Genomic DNA, 19573 nt, shown 5'->3' with positions numbered 1-19573 from the left:
TCGCGTCTGCCCTTCTACTAAAAATCTCTTCGACGATGTCATTGGGCCTTCCCACATTGAGTCCCGCCCGCCCTCGCGGTAATTGGAAGTTACCTCAGAGGAGGGCGGGACTCAATGTGGGAAGGCCCAATGACGTCGTCGAAGAGATTTTTAGTAGAAGGGCAGACGCGAGGCGCTGCTGCCTATTACTCCAGCGCTTCAAATTGGGTTTTAAAGGCAGGACAGGACGAGCAGCGCCGGGAGCGGACTCGGAGCACCCCCCCACCCACTGACATCTGGGGCGGAGCGCCCCCACCACGTCGCGCGTTGTTGAACTTGGGAGGGAGGGAGAGTGGTGCTCGGGCGGTCGGGGCGACCTGAGGCGCGCTGCGCGGGGCCCCCCTGAGCGCGAGGCCCTATGCGGCCGCCTCGCCTTAAGACCGGCCCTGGCCCCAGCCACTTCTCCCTGTCCCCTTTTCAGCCCCCAATCCCCACAGTTTCAGCCCCTGCCCCTTTTCAGCCCCCAGTTCCAGTACTAGCCCCCTTATCCTACCTACCCTCCTTTTCAGCCCCCACTTCCAGTCCCCTTCATCCACATGCCTTACATTAGGGCCCCCTTTTCAGCCCCAGACCCATTCTCCCACCTGCCCCAGGCATGGCCCCATTCTCCCTCCTGCCCCCTTCTCAGACCCTAGTTCCAGCTCCAGGCCCCTTCTCCCATCTGAGCTCCCCCTCCCAGACCCAGTCCCCTTATCTCATCTGAGCCCCCCCAGACCATCCCAGTCCCCTTCTCCCATCTGAGCCCCCCCCAGACCCAGTCCACTTCTCCCATCTGAGCCCCACCACCAAGTCCCAGTCCTAGTCCCAGTCTCCTTCTCCCATCTGAGCCCCCCCTTCCCGAATCAGTCCCCACCTGCCCACCAGCTCCGTCAACAGACGACCCTCTTCTCCTGCCACCCAGCACCCAGCCTTAAAAAAAAATTAGTGAAGCGCCTCGTGTCTGCTCTGCTGTAAAAGAAGCAAATCGCCTCGTCGCATCAGCCCTTCCCTCACTGTGTCCCGCCCTCTGATGTAACTTCCTATTTCTGTGAGGGCAGGACACAGTGAGGGAAGGGCCGATGTGATGAGGCGATTCGCTTCTTTTACAGCAGAGCAGACGCGAGGTACTTCACTGATTTTTTTTTTTAAGGCTGGGTGCCGGGTGACAGGAGAAGAGGGTCATCTGTCGACGGAGCTGGTTGGCAGGTGGGGACTGCGGTGCCAGCGGAGCACCCCCCACCTGCTGACACCCGGGGCGAACCGCCCCCACCACCCCACCCTTGGTACGCCACTGCTCTTAGGCTACTCAATGTGTACTAAATGAGAGTGACAGTGTAACACAAGGAGCACAACGATCCATTTGGCATGTGGAGATCATTTTCTTGATTTAAGTAATGGTAATGCATTACACTCCTAATCGTGGTATTGAACTTTTAGTGAGGCCTAAATCAGAGTCTGTGCGCTGAGATACCAATGAATGTTGTCAAGAGCACATACCCTGCCGGGATCTGAGGGATGTACAGTTCAAAAGAGAAAAATGATAAGGAGTGGAGGAGTGGCCTAGTGATTAGAGCACCGGTCTTGCAATCCAGAGGTGGCCAGTTCAAATTCCACTGCTGCTCCTTGTGATCTTGGGCAAGTCACTTAACTCTCCATTGCCTCAGGTACAAACTTAGATTGTGAGCCCTCCTGGGACAGAGAAATATCCAATGTACCTGAATGTAACTCACCTTGAGCTACTACTGAAAAAGGTGTGAGCAAAATCTAAATAAATAAAGATTTCAATAAAATACCTTTACAATATTAATAAAAATCAGTATATACACAGTACAGTAAAATTACCATTTAAATCCTAAATAAAACCCACATATCTAACATAAAAGTCTGCATTACATGACGTGATCTACCTATTTTCACCTTGACAATATGTCAACTCCCTTTCCAACCCAGAACCATCAGTTTCAGCCAGCTGAATATCCTCTGAAATTACAGACCTACAGTATTACCATTACAATAATTGTACAAACAAGAATGTTCTTGGCTATATATTTACCTCATGTTGCTCATTGACTACTGTATATTATTTTTTATTGAGAAACATTTTGCCCATAATCTTTGTTAATTGCAATCTCAATCATAACACAGGACAGTTAACCAATTTCTTTTTGTGTGTGAGCAGGGGCCATTTCTGGTAGCTTCCTGAATTATGCTGTTCACAATGACCTAAGAACAGAAAGAATAATTGGTGGGCAGGAAGCCATAAGAAACAGCTGGAAATGGCAGGTAAAAAATGCCATAATATTTGAATATCAATTTTTGGAAGAAAAGTTTGTGAAAGTACAATAACTGAATAATTGGTGCAAATCAAATTTGCTTGGTTGACTAAAGAAAAAAACTTTGATTTGATTATTAACTGCTTTAGCATAGGTGGTTATTTTACAAGCATTCCCAAATGTAAATGACTATTAGACAAGTGGAAAGGCCCAGACATTTAAATGCCATTTCAAAACAGGGCCACCACACATGGAGAAACTTGGTAAAGATGGCAAGAGAGTGTGGGGTGGGGAAAGGGAGTGTTCTGGGTGGGACTATGAGACATGCTTTCCTTATTTCACATACAGTAGGGAATACTGGAATTTACATCTGCTATGAGGCACCCCTTGTTATAGGGGAAGCTGCAAATCCCAATATCTGGGGTCCCACAATGTCAGAACAACCCCAATCAAGCCCCCAACTTAGATGCCAGTTTCTTCCAACCTCCCTCAGCAAAACAACCTACCCCAGCAGCAACAATTCACCACCTTTGCTACCTTACCAAAATGAACCCCTCCCCTAGCAGCAACAATCTCCCTTCCCTCCCTGCAACATAAACCCAGCTTCTGGCAGCATAACCTATCCCCAAGGCCTCTCTTTGCAGCATATACATCCATAGGGTTACCATTTTCCCCCCCAAAAAGGAGGACACATGCTCGCCCCCCCACCACACCCCTGCCCCACCCCCTTTCACACCCACCCCGCCCCCTTTTACACCCTCGCTCCCCCTTGTCACACCCTCACTCCGCCCCTGTCACGGTTTCCCCTCCCCTCTGTCACATACCCACATACCCCATTGTCCCCCTCCCCGTCACCCCCCTCCCCTTACCTTACTACTGCCCTGGTGGTCTAGTGACCTCTTCGGGGCAGGAAAGAGCCCCCTCTTTCCTGCCCTGCATGCATCCTTCCTGTTGGTGATCTCATCACCGATTCAAAATGGCTGCTGAGAGTTGAAGTCTCACGAGGTCACTTCAACTCTCGGCGGCCATTTTGAATCTGCGCCGAGGATCACCAACAGGAAGGATGCATGCAGGGCAGCGCTCAGGGCAGGAAAGAGGGGGCTCTTTCCTGCCCCGAAGGCAGAAGAGGTCACTAGACCACCAGGGCACTAGTAAGTAAGGGGAGGCTAGCAATCTGCCCGTTTGTCTGGATTTCTGGACAAACGGGCAGATTGGCAAAACCTGCCCGGTTGCTTGGACATGCCCTCAAAAAGAGGACATGTCCGGGTAAATCCGGACATATGGTAACCCTATACATCCCCCCCCCCAGCAGTCCAATCTTTCCTCAGAACCCCCACCCCCAAGTGGGGGAGGCCCCCCGCCTATGGGAATGAGCCCAACACATGGCAGTCTTTCCATAGCTAAACCCTGCCCCCTGTGAGTATTTGGCCCCTGCATCAGACCCCTATCCTTTCTCCCACCTGTCCCTCTGTCAGTGCCAAGCCTCTGCATCAGACCCCTCTCCAAGCCTCAGCTCCCTTCACCCACTTACCCCCTTGTCAGCCTCCAGTCTCTGAGGCCCAGATGCACAAAACTTAACGAGCCAGCAATGTGGTTTTTAAACTGGTTCTAGCCAGTTTAGCGAGCACAGAGTTCAGCGAGACATGCACAAAAGGGTTCTGCAAGTTCTTTTCCTGTTGTGGTAGCAGCTAATAAAAATTGTATGCAAAGTTATTATAATGAGTTCATTACTATTCAAATGTGCATTCCGAGTGATGCACAGCCGTTTTCCTAGCGATGCATATAAAGGACCGCCTCCCTTAATTATGACATTTTTACATGTGGTCAGGAGCTGCCGGTACTGCTGTTTCTTTCCCATTACTGCTGAGATAGCAGCTGCCGGTTGGCTGAGGAAAGCTGCAGCATCTCTAGAGCCCGCTGCTTCCCGCTTGCCAAGCATGCATGCAGGCAGCCCTTCACTCTCTCCTTCACCTCGCTCTCCCATGCTTCCCTCCCTGCCTGCTACCGAGGACCTGGCGGCAATAAAAAAAAAAAGTTTGGAAACAAAAAAAGCTACACACTGCTTTTATACATGCAGCTTCTCAGTGTTCTCTCTCTTCCTTTAGTTTCTCTCTCACTACCAAGTGCTTCACTTTTTCCCTCAGTTAACCTCTTATCCTTCAAGTTCTCCTTTCTACTTTCTCACCCTTCCCCCATCTATCCCACTTCAGCTCAATACCCATTTCTCCTATCTGAAGTCACCTCCTCAGCCAGTCCTTAAGTCTCTCTCCATCATTCCTCTAACCCCTTTCTCTGCCCCAGCTTCTCCCTAGTCTATCTTTCTTTCTTTCTTTTCTCTCCCTCCTAGTCATTCCCCGTGCAGTTTCAAGTTTCATCTCTATTTGATATAAATAGAAAACAATATTAAATCATAAAACAATGATATCAAGAATCATTCTGCTCTATTGGTCAGCCATCCACAAATCTCCTAACCATCCCCTAGACTGGCTCACTACAAAGCAAAGTTATGGCTACTTTTATAACGAAAGTTAGGGAGCAAAAGCCTCCAAAAAAATAAAAGGCCAACTCTAGACCAATTTGTTTTGCCACTGAAATCAGTTCTTCAGAGCTGTGTGATCTCTTTCCGATAGTTTGAGCCTCATTTTCCCTCAGATCTTGGTTCATGCCACAGACTGTCTGGGATAAATATGGCAGTAGTGAATGTGGCCCAGAGGAAAAGATAAGCTAGACAACTGATGGCCAACAGATAAACAGAAAAATTGCATGGGATGACTACTACATAGTAACATAGTAGATGACGGCAGAAAAAGACCTGCACGGTCCATCCAGTCTGCCCAACAAGATAACTCATATTTCTCCGAGGACAAGCAGGCTGCTTGTTCTCACTGATGGGTGACGTCCTCGGCAGCCCCTCCAATCGGAATCTTCCTAGCAAAGTCCTTTGCTAGCTCTCGCGCGCCCGCGCGCACCGCGCATGCGCGGCCGTCTTCCCGCCCGAAACCGGCTCGAGCCGGCCAGTCTTCTTTCGTCTGCACTCGGTACGGCTGTGTTTTTTGTCATGTCGAGCCCCGGAGAGTCGACCTCGCGCGTCCGTTTTATATTGACGTGTTTTTCTTCGGAAAAGTTCTGTGAATTTGTCGGGAAGTGCTCCGAAAGCCCCCTTGGGTTTCGTTTTCCCTTCCCGTATTTCCAGTCTTTGCCCCGGTAAGTTTTCTTTCGTCGTCGGGGTAGGCCTTCTTTCGGCCTCGGTCGAGATTTTTTCTCCCTTAAAGTTTTGGTGCTCCAAATTCGTCATTTCGGATTTTGACTTCGCCGGCGTGATTTTTCCGCCCATGACATCGAAGCCTTCCAGCGGCTTCAAGAAGTGCACCCAGTGCGCCCGGGTAATCTCGCTCACTGATAGGCACTCTTCGTGTCTTCAGTGTCTGGGGGCCGAGCACCGTCCCCAGAACTGTAGTCTGTGTTCCCTGTTACAAAGGCGGACTCAAGTAGCGAGATTAGCCCAGTGGAACGTTTTGTTCTCGGGCTCTTCGTCGGCATCGGCACCGGGGTCATCGTGTGCATCGACGTCATCAGCGTCCAGACCTTCACCCTTGGCTGCCAGTGCATCGAGTGCATCGAGGCATCGGCCCTCTGCATCGGCGCCGAGACATCGGATAGCTGCATCGACGTCGGTGGTACCGGGACCTCGTCTCCTGATGTCGTCGGACGGTGGTGCATCGAGTGGAGTGCAGGTGAGGGCTGTCCATTCCCCTGCTGGTGGCGGTGAGCCCTCGGGTGGGTCTCCTCCTACCCTGAGGGCTCCTGCGGTACAGCCCCCCCGAGATCGACCCTCTTCGGTCTCGGCCCCGAGGAAGCGACGGATGGATTCTACGTCCTCCTCGTCGGTGCCGGGGAGCTCCGGTGACATGCTTCGGAAGAAGTCGAAGAAGCATCGACACCGGTCCCCTCCCCGTGTCGGCACCGAGAGCTCTGGGTCGCCGAGGGAGTCGGCACCCAGCAGGCATCGGCACCGAGAGGACCGCTCACCCTCTGTTCAGGAGGTGTCGATGCGCTCCACTCTGGACAGCCCGGAACAGCCTCCACGCCCGGAACAGGTTCTGACGTCGACGCCTGCATCGACCTCCATGCCTTTCTCTGCAGCCGCTCTGAACGAGAGCCTCCGGGCCGTTCTCCCAGAGATTCTGGGAGAGCTGTTGCGCCCTACCCCTCCGGTACCGGCGGTGCTTGCGCCTCCGGTACCGTCGAGCGTGGCGCCGGCTGGCCCATCGCCCGGGGTGAGGTCCCCGACGTCGGTACCGCGTGCGGTGCCGACTGCGGCCACCTCCCAGGAGGGCTCCCCGACTACGTCGGCGGAGGGAGCTTCGCCGATGCGGGCGAGGGAGTCTACCTCTCGACGCCCCCATCGTGGACGTGGCTCCACAGAGTCGAGCCGGGCGCGGTTGCAGACGCAGGTCCGTGAACTTGTGTCTGACACCGAGGGTGAGGCCTCGTGGGAAGAAGAAGAAGACCCCAGATATTTCTCTGACGAGGAGTCTGAGGGTCTTCCTTCTGATCCCACTCCCTCTCCTGAAAGACAGCTTTCTCCTCCCGAGAGTCTGTCTTTTGCTTCCTTTGTCCGGGAGATGTCTACGGCCATCCCCTTCCCGGTGGTTGTGGAGGACGAGCCCAGGGCTGAAATGTTTGAGCTCCTGGACTATCCTTCTCCACCTAAGGAAGCGTCCACTGTTCCCTTGCACCATGTCCTGAAAAAGACATTGCTTGCGAACTGGACCAAGCCACTAAGTAATCCCCACATCCCCAAGAAGATCGAGTCCCAGTACCGGATCAATGGGGACCCAGAGCTGATGCGCACCCAGTTGCCTCACGACTCTGGAGTTGTGGATCTGGCCCTAAAGAAGGCTAAGAGTTCTAGGGAGCATGCTTCGGCGCCCCCGGGCAAAGATTCTAGAACCTTAGACTCCTTTGGGAGGAAGGCCTACCATTCCTCTATGCTCGTGGCCAAGATTCAGTCTTACCAGCTCTACACGAGCATACACATGCGGAATAATGTGCGGCAGTTGGCGGGCTTGGTTGATGCTCTTCCCCCCGAGCAAGCCAAGCCTTTTCAGGAGGTGGTCAGGCAGCTGAAGGCGTGCAGAAAATTCCTGGCCAGAGGAGTGTATGACACTTTTGATGTTGCGTCCAGGGCCGCTTCTCAAGGTGTGGTGATGCGCAGGCTCTCATGGCTGCGTGCCGCCGACCTGGAGAATAGACTCCAGCAGCGGATTGCGGACTCGCCTTGCCGTGCGGACAATATTTTTGGAGAGAAAGTCGAACAGGTGGTAGAGTCTCTCCACCAGCGGGACACCGCATTCGACAAGTTCTCCCGCCGGCAGCCTTCAGCTTCTACCTCTACAGGTAGACGATTTTTCGGGGGAAGGAAGACTGTTCCCTATACTTCTGGTAAGCGTAGGTACAATCCTCCTTCCCGACAGCCTGCGGCCCAGGCTAAGCCCCAGTGCGCTCGCTCTCGTCAGCAGCGTGCGACTCAGCAAGGCCCCGCGGCTCCCCAGCAAAAGCAAGGGGCGAGCTTTTGACTGGCTCCAGCAGAGCATAGCCGACATCCAAGTGTCAGTGCCGGGCGACCTGCCAGTCGGAGGGAGGTTGAAAGCTTTTTACCAAAGGTGGCCTCTCATAACCTCCGATCAGTGGGTTCTGCAAATAGTCCGGCAAGGATACACCCTCAATTTGACCTCCAAACCTCCAAATTGTCCGCCGGGAGCTCAGTCTTACAGCTTCCAGCACAAGCAGGTACTTGCAGAGGAACTCTCCGCCCTTCTCAGCGCCAATGCGGTCGAGCCCGTGCCATCCGGGCAAGAAGGGCTGGGATTCTATTCCAGGTACTTCCTTGTGGAAAAGAAAACAGGGGGGATGCGTCCCATCCTAGACCTAAGGGCCCTGAACAAATATCTCGTAAAAGAAAAGTTCAGGATGCTTTCCCTGGGCACCCTTCTCCCCATGATTCAGCAAAACGATTGGCTATGCTCTCTGGACTTGAAGGATGCCTACACACACATCCCGATACTGCCAGCTCACAGACAGTATCTGCGATTTCAGTTGGGCACACGCCACTTCCAGTACTGTGTGCTACCCTTTGGGCTCGCCTCTGCGCCCAGGGTGTACACAAAGTGCCTAGCTGTAGTAGCAGCGGCACTTCGCAGGCTGGGGGTGCATGTGTTCCCATATCTCGACGATTGGCTGGTGAAGAACACATCCGAGGCAGGAGCCCTGCAGTCCATGCAGATGACTATTCGCCTCCTGGAGCTACTGGGGTTTGTGATAAATTATCCAAAGTCCCATCTTCTCCCAGTGCAGAAACTCGAATTCATAGGAGCTCTGCTGGATTCTCGGATGGCTCGCGCCTATCTCCCAGAGGCGAGGGCCAACAACTTGTTGTCCCTCGTCTCGCGGGTGCGAACGTCCCAGCAGATCACAGCTCGGCAGATGTTGAGATTGCTGGGCCACATGGCCTCCACAGTTCATGTGACTCCCATGGCCCGTCTTCACATGAGATCTGCTCAGTGGACCCTAGCCTCCCAGTGGTATCAGGCTGCTGGGGGTCTAGAAGACGTGATCCACCTGTCCACGAGTTTTCTCGAATCCCTCTATTGGTGGACAATCTGGTCCAATTTGACTCTGGGACGTCCTTTCCAAATTCCTCAGCCACAAAAAGTGCTGACAACGGATGCGTCTCTCCTGGGATGGGGAGCTCATGTCGATGGGCTTCACACCCAAGGAAGCTGGTCCCTCCAGGAACGCGGTCTACAGATCAACCTCCTGGAGTTACGAGCGATCTGGAACGCTCTGAAGGCTTTCAGAGATCGGCTGTCCCATCAAATTATCCAAATTCAGACAGACAACCAGGTTGCCATGTACTATGTCAACAAGCAGGGGGGCACCGGATCCCGCCCCCTGTGTCAGGAAGCCGTCAGCATGTGGCTCTGGGCTCGCCGTCTCGGCATGGTGCTCCAAGCCACATATCTGGCAGGCGTAAACAACAGTCTGGCCGACAGACTGAGCAGGATTATGCAACCTCACGAGTGGTCGCTCAACTCCAGAGTGGTGCGCCAGATCTTCCAAGCGTGGGGCACCCCCTTGGTGGATCTCTTCGCATCTCGAGTGAACCACAAAGTCCCTCAGTTCTGTTCCAGGCTTCAGGCCCACGGCAGACTGGCATCGGATGCCTTCCTCCTGGATTGGGGGGAGGGCCTGCTGTATGCTTATCCTCCCATTCCTCTGGTGGGGAAGACTTTGTTGAAACTCAAGCAAGACCGAGGCACCATGATTCTGATTGCTCCTTTTTGGCCGCGTCAAATCTGGTTCCCTCTTCTTCTGGAGTTATCCTCCGAAGAACCGTGGAGATTGGAGTGTTTTCCGACCCTCATCACGCAGGACGAAGGGGCTCTTCTGCATCCCAGCCTCCGGTCCCTGGCTCTCACGGCCTGGATGTTGAGAGCGTAGACTTTGCCTCTTTGGGTCTGTCAGAGGGTGTCTCCCGCGTCTTGCTTGCTTCCAGGAAAGATTCCACTAAGAGGAGTTACTTCTTTCTGTGGAGGAGGTTTGCCGTCTGGTGTGACAGCAAGGCCCTAGCTCCTCGCTCTTGTCCTACACAGACCCTGCTTGAATACCTTCTGCACTTGTCTGAGTCTGGTCTCAAGACCAACTCTGTAAGAGTTCACCTTAGCGCAATCAGTGCATACCATTACCATGTGGAAGGTAAGCCGATCTCAGGACAGCCTTTAGTTGTTCGCTTCATGAGAGGTTTGCTTTTGTCAAAGCCCCCCGTCAAGCCTCCTAAAGTGTCATGGGATCTCAATGTCGTTCTCACCCAGCTGATGAAACCTCCTTTTGAGCCACTGAATTCATGCCATCTGAGGTACTTGACCTGGAAGGTCATTTTCTTGGTGGCAGTTACTTCAGTTCGTAGAGTCAGTGAGCTTCAGGCCCTGGTAGCCCAGGCCCCTTACACCAAATTTCATCATAACAGAGTAGTCCTCCGCACTCACCCTAAGTTCTTGCCAAAGGTCGTGTCGGAGTTCCATCTGAACCAGTCAATTGTCTTGCCAACATTCTTTCCCCGTCCTCATTCCTGCCCTGCTGAACGTCAGCTGCACACATTGGACTGCAAGAGAGCATTGGCCTTCTACCTGGAGCGGACACAGCCCCACAGACAGTCCGCCCAATTGTTTGTTTCTTTTGACCCCAATAGGAGGGGAGTGGCTGTAGGGAAACGCACCATATCCAATTGGCTAGCAGATTGCATTTCCTTCACTTACGCCCAGGCGGGGCTGGCTCTTGAGGGTCATGTCACGGCTCATAATGTCAGAGCCATGGCTGCGTCGGTAGCCCACTTGAAGTCAGCCTCCATTGAAGAAATTTGCAAAGCTGCGACGTGGTCATCTGTCCACACATTCACATCTCATTACTGCCTGCAGCAGGATACCCGACGCGACAGTCGGTTCGGGCAGTCAGTTCTTCAGAACCTGTTTGGGCTTTAGGATCCAACTCCACCCCCCGAGGGCCCTGTTTGTTCTGTTCCAGGCTGCACTCTCAGTTAGTTGGTAAATTTTTTAGGTCAATCTCAGTTATGTCCTCGCCGTTGCGAGGCCCAATTGACCATGGTTGTTGTTTTGAGTGAGCCTGGGGGCTAGGGATACCCCATCAGTGAGAACAAGCAGCCTGCTTGTCCTCGGAGAAAGCGAATGCTACATACCTGTAGAAGGTATTCTCCGAGGACATCAGGCTGATTGTTCTCACAAACCCGCCCGCCTCCCCTTTGGAGTTGTGTCTTCCCTTGAAGTGTATTGTCTTGCTACATACTGGACTGGCCGGCTCGAGCCGGTTTCGGGCGGGAAGACGGCCGCGCATGCGCGGTGCGCGCGGGCGCGCGAGAGCTAGCAAAGGACTTTGCTAGGAAGATTCCGATTGGAGGGGCTGCCGAGGACGTCACCCATCAGTGAGAACAATCAGCCTGCTGTCCTCGGAGAATACCTTCTACAGGTATGTAGCATTCGCTTTGCTGCTTTTTGTGTATACCCTACTTTGATTTGTACCTGTGCTCTTCAGGGCACAGACCGTATAAGTCTGCCCAGCACTATCCCCGCCTCCCAACCACCAGCCCTGCCTCCCGCCACCAGCCCCGCCTCCCACCACTGGCTCTGGCACAGACCGTATAAGTCTGCCCAGCACTATCCCCACCTCCCAACCACCAGCCCCGCCTCCCAACCACCGGCTCTGGCACAGACCGTATAAGTCTGCCCAGCACTATCCCCACCTCCCAACCACCAGCCCTGCCTCCCAAGAACAGGAGCACTGTCTTGGACTGACCATTCTACTAAATATGGCAACAGGGGACCTCATATTCCACCAGATGTGACAGCTCACATATACACCCTACTAAATGTGGCAATTAGGTAACTCATTTCAATGAATGTGACAGCTGAAGAATTACTGCCACACAGATCAACTACTGTTATCAACCAATGGCAGAATGATTTAGGAAGAAGAGATGGGCATGGCTGAGAAAAAGGTTGATGTGGAGCAAGGAGAAAAAGTGAATAGGGAATTATTGGATGAATTTTGGGGATGCAGGTAAGTGGAATGATAATGAGGAAAGAATGACATTTGGAATAATAGAAAGCTGAGAGATGGAATTAGGAAAATCCACGGGAAAAGACCTGGCTGTACGTCAGGCCTGGGCAACCATGGTCCATTTATTTACATGTATTTCTTCCATTGAATGCAAATAGATCTCAGGAATTTTCATTGCAATGATGTGTAGTTGATGATTCATTAGTAGTCGCATCACCTTGGAAAGACCTTTTTCATAGTCACTTTTTTAAAAACTATTCTTAGGCCATCCTGTCTTTGCTTCATTAACTCACCACCATTGTCAGTTAACTGAACTATACTGCTGCTGCTTGCCCTGCCATTACTACTCTCACCCTCCTGCAGTTTTCAACCTCTCCTTCTACCGCAGTCTCACTGCTTCTCATCCTTTGAAGTTCACTCTATTCGTCTATTCTACCCGATGCCACTCAGAGTTGCAGTCATATACCGCCCCCCCCCCCCAACAAGTCCCTCCCCTCCTTCTTCACTGACTTTGATGCATGGCTCTCTGTCTTTCTTGAGCCCTCATCCCCATCCCTCATTCTTGGAGATTTTAACATACACACTGATAACCCATCTGACACATACGCTTCTCAGTTCCTCGCTCTAACATCCTCCTTCAACCTCCAGCTGAGCTCCACCACCCCTACTCACAAATCTGCCCACTGTCTTGATCTTATCCTCTCCTCTACCTGCTCACCCTCCAATTTCTGCGCCTCAGCTCTTCCTGTCTCTGACCATCGCCATTAGGTGGACTAAGTATCTACCTAGAGCAGCAGGGGGGAGGGGGAAGATTGTGCAGCTCTGGCATGAAAGAAAGCATTTTAACTCAATTAACTATTAGTATTTTAAGAGGTGATAAGGTGTATGTCATATAAAGGTTATTGCCATTGTATTACAGCATTAGTTAGCAAAGCAGAATTAATGCAAAACAATTCATGAGGGAGTGAAGCAAAAAACAAACAAACAAAGAAGCTAATAGGGATTAGGGCATACGACTATACATACACTAAATAAAAATATATTTATTCACGCTATATCTTGTTTTATTTCAGTTGTTTTATTATTTGGAATTCTTTACAGCTTGTTATTTGTGTTCTTGTTTGTTACTGATGATAATGGAGTACGTGGGTTTTCAAGATCATATAGTCCCTTTATCCTGTGTAGCCCTGAGAACATCTGTACAGCAATAGCTTTGGTTGATTCTTATTCTCATTAAGAGTATACGTCTGTGGGCAAAGTTTAATTTTTAGAGAAACAGAATAGCATAGAGTTCGGCCATATCTTTTTTTTAGACTCCAGAACAACAGATGTGTTCTACTCCAGCCCCTGGCCCCCTCCCCTTCACGTAGTTTTAGAGAAGGGTTGGTAGCAATGTCGGTGGCAAGGGTATGGGTGGGAAAGGAGAAGGGGGAGATGCTGGACTACCAGGGGGCAAGAGGAAAAAGAGAGATGCTGCAATTTGGGGGGAGGTTTGGAGGGAAGAGAGAAGAGACAGAAAGATGTTAGACCATAGGGGTGAAGAGGAAGGGAAAGAGGAGAGATGTGGGACTGCAGGGGTGAAGGGAGAAAGAGGGGACATAAGAGATGTTGAGGAGATTCTGAACTATAGGGAGTATGGAGAGGGGAGATGCTGGACTATGGGACAGTGAAAGAACAAGAGCATGCTGGACTGTGAGGAAAGGAAGGGTGAGAGGGAATATACTGGACTATGGAGGGGGAAGGATATAGAGAAAAAGGAGATACTGGAAGGGAGGAGAGCCAGGAGAGATACTGGACAGTGAGGAAAGGAGTGGAAGAGAGAGAAGGCAAAGGGATGCTGAACCATGGATGTTGAGGAGAAGGGAGAAGGGGTGGGGAGCTGCTGGACTACAGGTGTGAGGGGATGGAGAGAAAGAGAGAGAGAGAGAGATTGAGAAACAGAGAAGATGGTGGACTAATGGAGGATGGAGAGAGAAGGGAGATACTAGAAGGAAGTGTAGCGAGGAGAGATTCAGGATTGTATGAAAAGGAGTGGAAGAGAGGGGGAACAAGGAGACACTGGGCCATGGAGGTGGAGAGGAAGGGAGAGGGGATGGGGAAATTCTGAACTTCGAGTTCCTTCACGTCATGATGTTTATCTTTTAACTATTCATTGTTGGCTTATCCAGTGGAACTGTCTTCTTTTAGAAGGTTCTCTGGTAAGATTTAAATCCAAACTCAAAACACATCTGTTCTCACAAGCTTATGGCACTTGATTGCCCTTCGTCTCTTGTCTGGGTAGATACAGTGATAAGCAAAAAGGAAAGAATTCAATAACTCACAAACTGAAACTCAATCCAGACAAGACACTAGGAGTTCTTTTCACATGGAAAGGAGAGCCTAAATTGACAGCCCCCATTAGTATTGCTGGATCTACAGCCACCCTCCAGTCGACAGTTAAAGTTTTGGGAGTAATTTTAGATCTATAAATAACCTTTCAATCGCAAATTTTAGCTCTTTTTCTTCTTACTTTCACTTTTAACCTTTATTTTTAACTATTGTACTTTTTCTTTTATTTTACATCCGATTTTTATAATTACATTGTAAACCACTCAGAAAGCTCGACCATGGGTGGTATATACAAATAAACTTGAAACTTGAAAAATAAACTTAAATAAATGGCGCCAAAAATTAATCACGTGAGCGCTAAGTGGTATTCTATAAAGGGAGTGAGCCCTTTATAGAATAGCATTTAGCGTGGATCCCATATCTAACTTTTGGGTGTAAATGCTGGCGCCAACTTAGGCGCACTTCGAATGAATTCTATAAATCCATGTGAAACTTCTTGGAATGCCCCCAACATGCATGCGTCCTTTTCAGATATTGTATAATTATGGTACAGCCAGAGACCCCCCCACTGGAATGGTGGCGGGCCCAGTCATAGAGCTCAGGCCATTACAGACCTTGGCTGAGTCAGAAATCTGATGGCTGACATAACTGGGAGCTTACTGGAAAAGTATGGCCTAGTTTGTAGCCCAGATTGAGGCCTAAATAAGCTAAATTAGGAAAAGTTAATAGATATGGAAACAAAATGGAGGATTTCAACACAAAATGGAAGCCCGTATCTGTTACAAAGTGGAATTTTCTCTAATGTAAGTTAGAAAAACAAGTTGAGCAATGAGTGAGTCATGCCAGGTGCGGAGAAAATAGGGAACTAGCTGTCCCAGAGAGGAGGGAGACTTTCCTGTGAGCAGGGAAGGCGTAGCAAGATAGAAGCTACTCATTAGCATGAGCCAATCAGTGACAACCATGACATTAGCATAAATCCAATCAGGTATATCTACTGTCATATTATCCATATCCTGAGGGCACCTATAAAAATCCGGGTATTTCCTGGTTTGAGTTAGAGAGACAAGAGTTGCCACTCTCTCTCCAAGGGAAACCAATGTGTCCAGCAGAATTGACAAATTACCTAATTGCTTTCCCTTGTAAAACCTCTAATTGGTAAAATAAATTATAAAAGATTAGCAAATAATTGACACCTGTTTGCAGCTTATTATATTCCTATAATTAATTGATTGTACCTGCCTGTTGTCAATCACTGATTTGACTTGTACCTTGGCGAATAAACTCCTCATTCCAAATGATGATTTGTGGGCTTCACTTAATGATCAAAGGCTGTAAGTATAAATGCATTGTATAACTTGTCATAAGGCTGGTATCTTTTCCTTAGACCTAACTTCTCCCTTAGAGGCAATAACTCCCTGATTACCCCAGTACTAGTGTTATTTAGAGATGGAGTCAGATTAAGGTCACTCTAGCCTTCCTGGGGGGGCTCGGGACCCCCCAATTCTCAACAATATGCACAATTGAAGTTAGGAGCCGTGCTTTATAGAACAGTGCACAACGAAATGCATGCACAGATTTTTATGACTGCCAATTAACATCAATAATTGGTGTTAGCACCCAATAATTGATGTTTCTGAGTTCATTCGTTAATTTATTTGCGTGTGCATCTCTAATGTGCGCACAAAGTTGGGTGTGAATATATAGAATCCAGGGGATATTGTGAAAAGCAAATGTTTCATATTTATCAGTGAAATATGTTTTATGAAATATCCTCATTGTAAAATGCCAGTCTTTGTGCCCTCTAATTCAGGTGTCTCTCCAAATGGCCTACAAAGAGGATCCTGACCTTTTTTACCATTTGTGTGGTGCAACTCTCATTAGCAGATATTGGGTCTTGACTGCTGCGCACTGTGTTGGTTTGTAAGTATCAGGAAAAGATTGTTTGTTAAATATGGTTTCTTGCTTAGCACAAAGGGCTCTTTTAGTGAGGAATTCGGCCAGAAGGGCACAGTAAGAACCCATTCCTAGCAAATACCCTTATAGTATTCTCCTTCTTATGACTTTGCTATGAAGATTAACATTCATTTTAACACAGCAACCTGATCTGGCAGGTCAAATAGTCTTCCCACACTACTTCTGATGTCATGGGAAAGTCTGCACATTTAACCGAGAGTATTATGTCTGATTTATGAAACCTCTTTTGCCAAACTCAACATTTAGCCCCGGGGCACAGCTGGCAATGTAACAAAATAACTCTTGTTTGCACACATTTCTTTGGAAATCCTTTCAGAAGCAATGGCCATAAATGGGTATATCTTCTGTTTATTAAAACAGGCCTTGGTGGGCCCGACCAGTGTAACTATTATTCTGTAAAGGGTCTGTCTTGCAAGTCATGACCACTCTACCTAAGCGCATAATTATGGAACTCATTGCCAAAAGCAGTAAAAACCACGCTTGACCACCTAAATTTTCGGAAAGCATTAAAGATAGACTTGTTCAGAAGAGCTTACCCCACTGACCCAACATAAAAATACCAGTCACTTGTGACACAATATAACCAAAGACCGTAACGGACATTATCTGACTCTTCTTCCCCCTTTCCCTCTCTAAGTTCCCCTTAAATGTTTCCTACCATACATATACCTCATTATAACACAATCCAGCTTATAATCGAACGAGAAAAACGCCCAAGTTCCGACCTAAATCGGGAGATGGACGTTTATCTCACAAAAACGAATAAAGCGGTATAATCGAAAGCCGATTTTTGGGCGTTTTCAACTGCACTCCTTCGCGGATGCGGACAAAGTTGATGGGGGCGTGTCAGAGGTGTGGCGAAGGCGGAACTGGGGCGTGGTTATCTGCCGAACAGAGATGGGCGCATTTCACAGATAATGGGACAAAAGTATGCGTTTTTAGCTAGAATTTAGGGCACTTTTCCTGGACCCTGTTTTTTCACGAATAAGGCCCCAAAAAGTGCCCTAAATGACCAGATGACCACTGGAGGGAATCGGGGATGACCTCCCCTGACTCCCCCAGTGGTCATAAACCCCCTCCCACCTCAAAAAATGATGTTTCACAACTTTTTATTTTGACATAAGTACATAAGTACATAAGTAGTGCCATACTGGGAAAGACCAAAGGTCCATCTAGCCCAGCATCCTGTCACCGACAGTGGCCAATCCAGGTCAAGGGCACCTGGCACGCTCCCCAAACATAAAAACATTCCAGACAAGTTATACCTAAAAATGCGGAATTTTTCCAAGTCCATTTAATAGCGGTCTATGGACTTGTCCTTTAGGAATCTATCTAACCCCTTTTTAAACTCCGTCAAGCTAACCGCCCGTACCACGTTCTGCGGCAACGAATTCCAGAGTCTAATTACACGTTGGGTGAAGAAAAATTTTCTCCGATTCGTTTTAAATTTACCACACTGTAGCTTCAACTCATGCCCTCTAGTCCTAGTATTTTTGGATAGCGTGAACAGTCGCTTCACATCCACCCGATCCATTCCACTCATTATTTTATACACTTCTATCATATCTCCCCTCAGCCGTCTCTTCTCCAAGCTGAAAAGCCCTAGCCTTCTCAGCCTCTCTTCATAGGAAAGTCGTCCCATCCCCACTATCATTTTCGTCGCCCTTCGCTGTACCTTTTCCAATTCTACTATATCTTTTTTGAGATACGGAGACCAGTACTGAACACAATACTCCAGGTGCGGTCGCACCATGGAGCGATACAACGGCATTATAACATCCGCACACCTGGACTCCATACCCTTCCTAATAACACCCAACATTCTATTCGCTTTCCTAGCCGCAGCAGCACACTGAGCAGAAGGTTTCAGCGTATCATCGACGACGACATCCAGATCCCTTTCTTGATCCGTAACTCCTAACGCGGAACCTTGCAAGACGTAGCTATAATTCGGGTTCCTCTTACCCACATGCATCACTTTGCACTTGTCAACATTGAACTTCATCTGCCACTTGCACGCCCATTCTCCCAGTCTCGCAAGGTCCTCCTGTAATCGTTCACATTCCTCCCTGGCAGCAGTATGCAGGTCCCTGGAGCAGTTGTTAGGGGGTGCAGTGGACTTCAGGCAGGTGGACCCAGGCCCATCCCCCCCCTACCTGTTACAATTGTGCTGCTTAATGCTTAGTCGTCCAACCCCCTTCACTCCTTAGGGCTATAGTAATGGTGTAGACTTGTGGGCAGTGGGTTTTGAGGGGGATTTGGGGGGCTCTACACACAAGGGAAGGGTGCTATGCACCTGGGAGCTCTTTTACCTTTTGTTCTGTTTTTGTAAAAGTGCCCCCTAGGGTGCCTGGTTGGTGTCCTGGCATGTTAGGGGGACCAGTGCACTACGACTCCTGGCCCCTCCCACGAACAAATGCCTTGGATTTATTCGTTTTTGAGCTGGGCAATTTCATTGTCCATTATCGCTGAAAAGCAAAAACGCCCAGCTCACAACTTGGCGAATAAAACATGGACGTCTAATTTTTTCGAAAATACGCTTGGGTCCGCCCCTTCACGGACCCGTTCTCAGAGATAAACGCCCATGGAGATAGGCGTTTCTGTTAGATTATGCCCCTCCATATCACTTTGCATTCATTCATACTATGTATTTGTTCAAACCATAACCACCTAACACCGTTAATGGTCATATGTAAGCCACATTGAGCCTGCAAAGGTGGGAAAATGTGGGATACAAATGTAACAAATAATAATAATAATAAATAATAATAAAATATGTCAACTGAAGAAGACTTTGAACTCTATTTTAATGGGAAAAGATTCTGAACTTTGGAACTCTGCCTTTAAATATAATGAACTATTATATTTAAAAGCAAAGAGTTCCACAGTGCCATTAAAGTATGGTTATTTAGAAAGCATTTTTGAACTAGATTTAGTTATTTTTATTTAATGAATGTTTTATTTATTTTATTCTGGGTATTGTTTGTATACTGTATCTGTTTGTCTTGTAATCTGCCTGGATTGTTATTGGTTAAGTGGAATACAAATGCTCAAATTAAATTAAAATATTGATGATCTAGTTGATGGGGGAGGGAAGGAGTAATTTTTAAAAGCAGTATCCCCTGGATTCCATATATATTGTGACTAAAGTTGCGTGCGTAAATCAGTGCACATAGCTGATTTGCATGTTCAAGTTAATTGTTTAACAAGCTAATCAGTGCCAATAATTGGCCACAAACAAGCAATTGTCAGCACTAATTGGAACTAATTAGAATTTACACACGCAACTTTCTACATGCATTCTGTAAAGTCCTGCATATAAATTCTAATGTGTGGATCACAAAAGG

General features: G+C 48.9%; 1 protein-coding gene across 1 annotated transcript in view; it reads left to right on the top strand.

The window, feature by feature from the left end:
- The first annotated feature begins 2224 nt into the window (after positions 1–2224).
- The window catches only part of LOC115466788 (elastase-1-like), an 85645-nt gene continuing 68296 nt past the window's right edge, over positions 2225–19573 (top strand). The window contains exons 1-2 of the mRNA XM_030198345.1: positions 2225–2301; positions 16063–16172. Of these exons, the coding sequence (XP_030054205.1) occupies positions 16075–16172 (98 nt within the window). The 5' untranslated portion in view covers positions 2225–2301; positions 16063–16074. The remainder of the gene's footprint in view (positions 2302–16062; positions 16173–19573) is intronic.

This window comes from Microcaecilia unicolor, chromosome 1 (genome assembly GCF_901765095.1).
Source record: "Microcaecilia unicolor chromosome 1, aMicUni1.1, whole genome shotgun sequence".
NCBI lineage: Eukaryota > Metazoa > Chordata > Amphibia > Gymnophiona > Siphonopidae > Microcaecilia > Microcaecilia unicolor.
The sequence above is the reverse complement of the archived record's forward strand: the minus strand, read 5'-3'. Positions and strand labels throughout refer to the sequence as shown.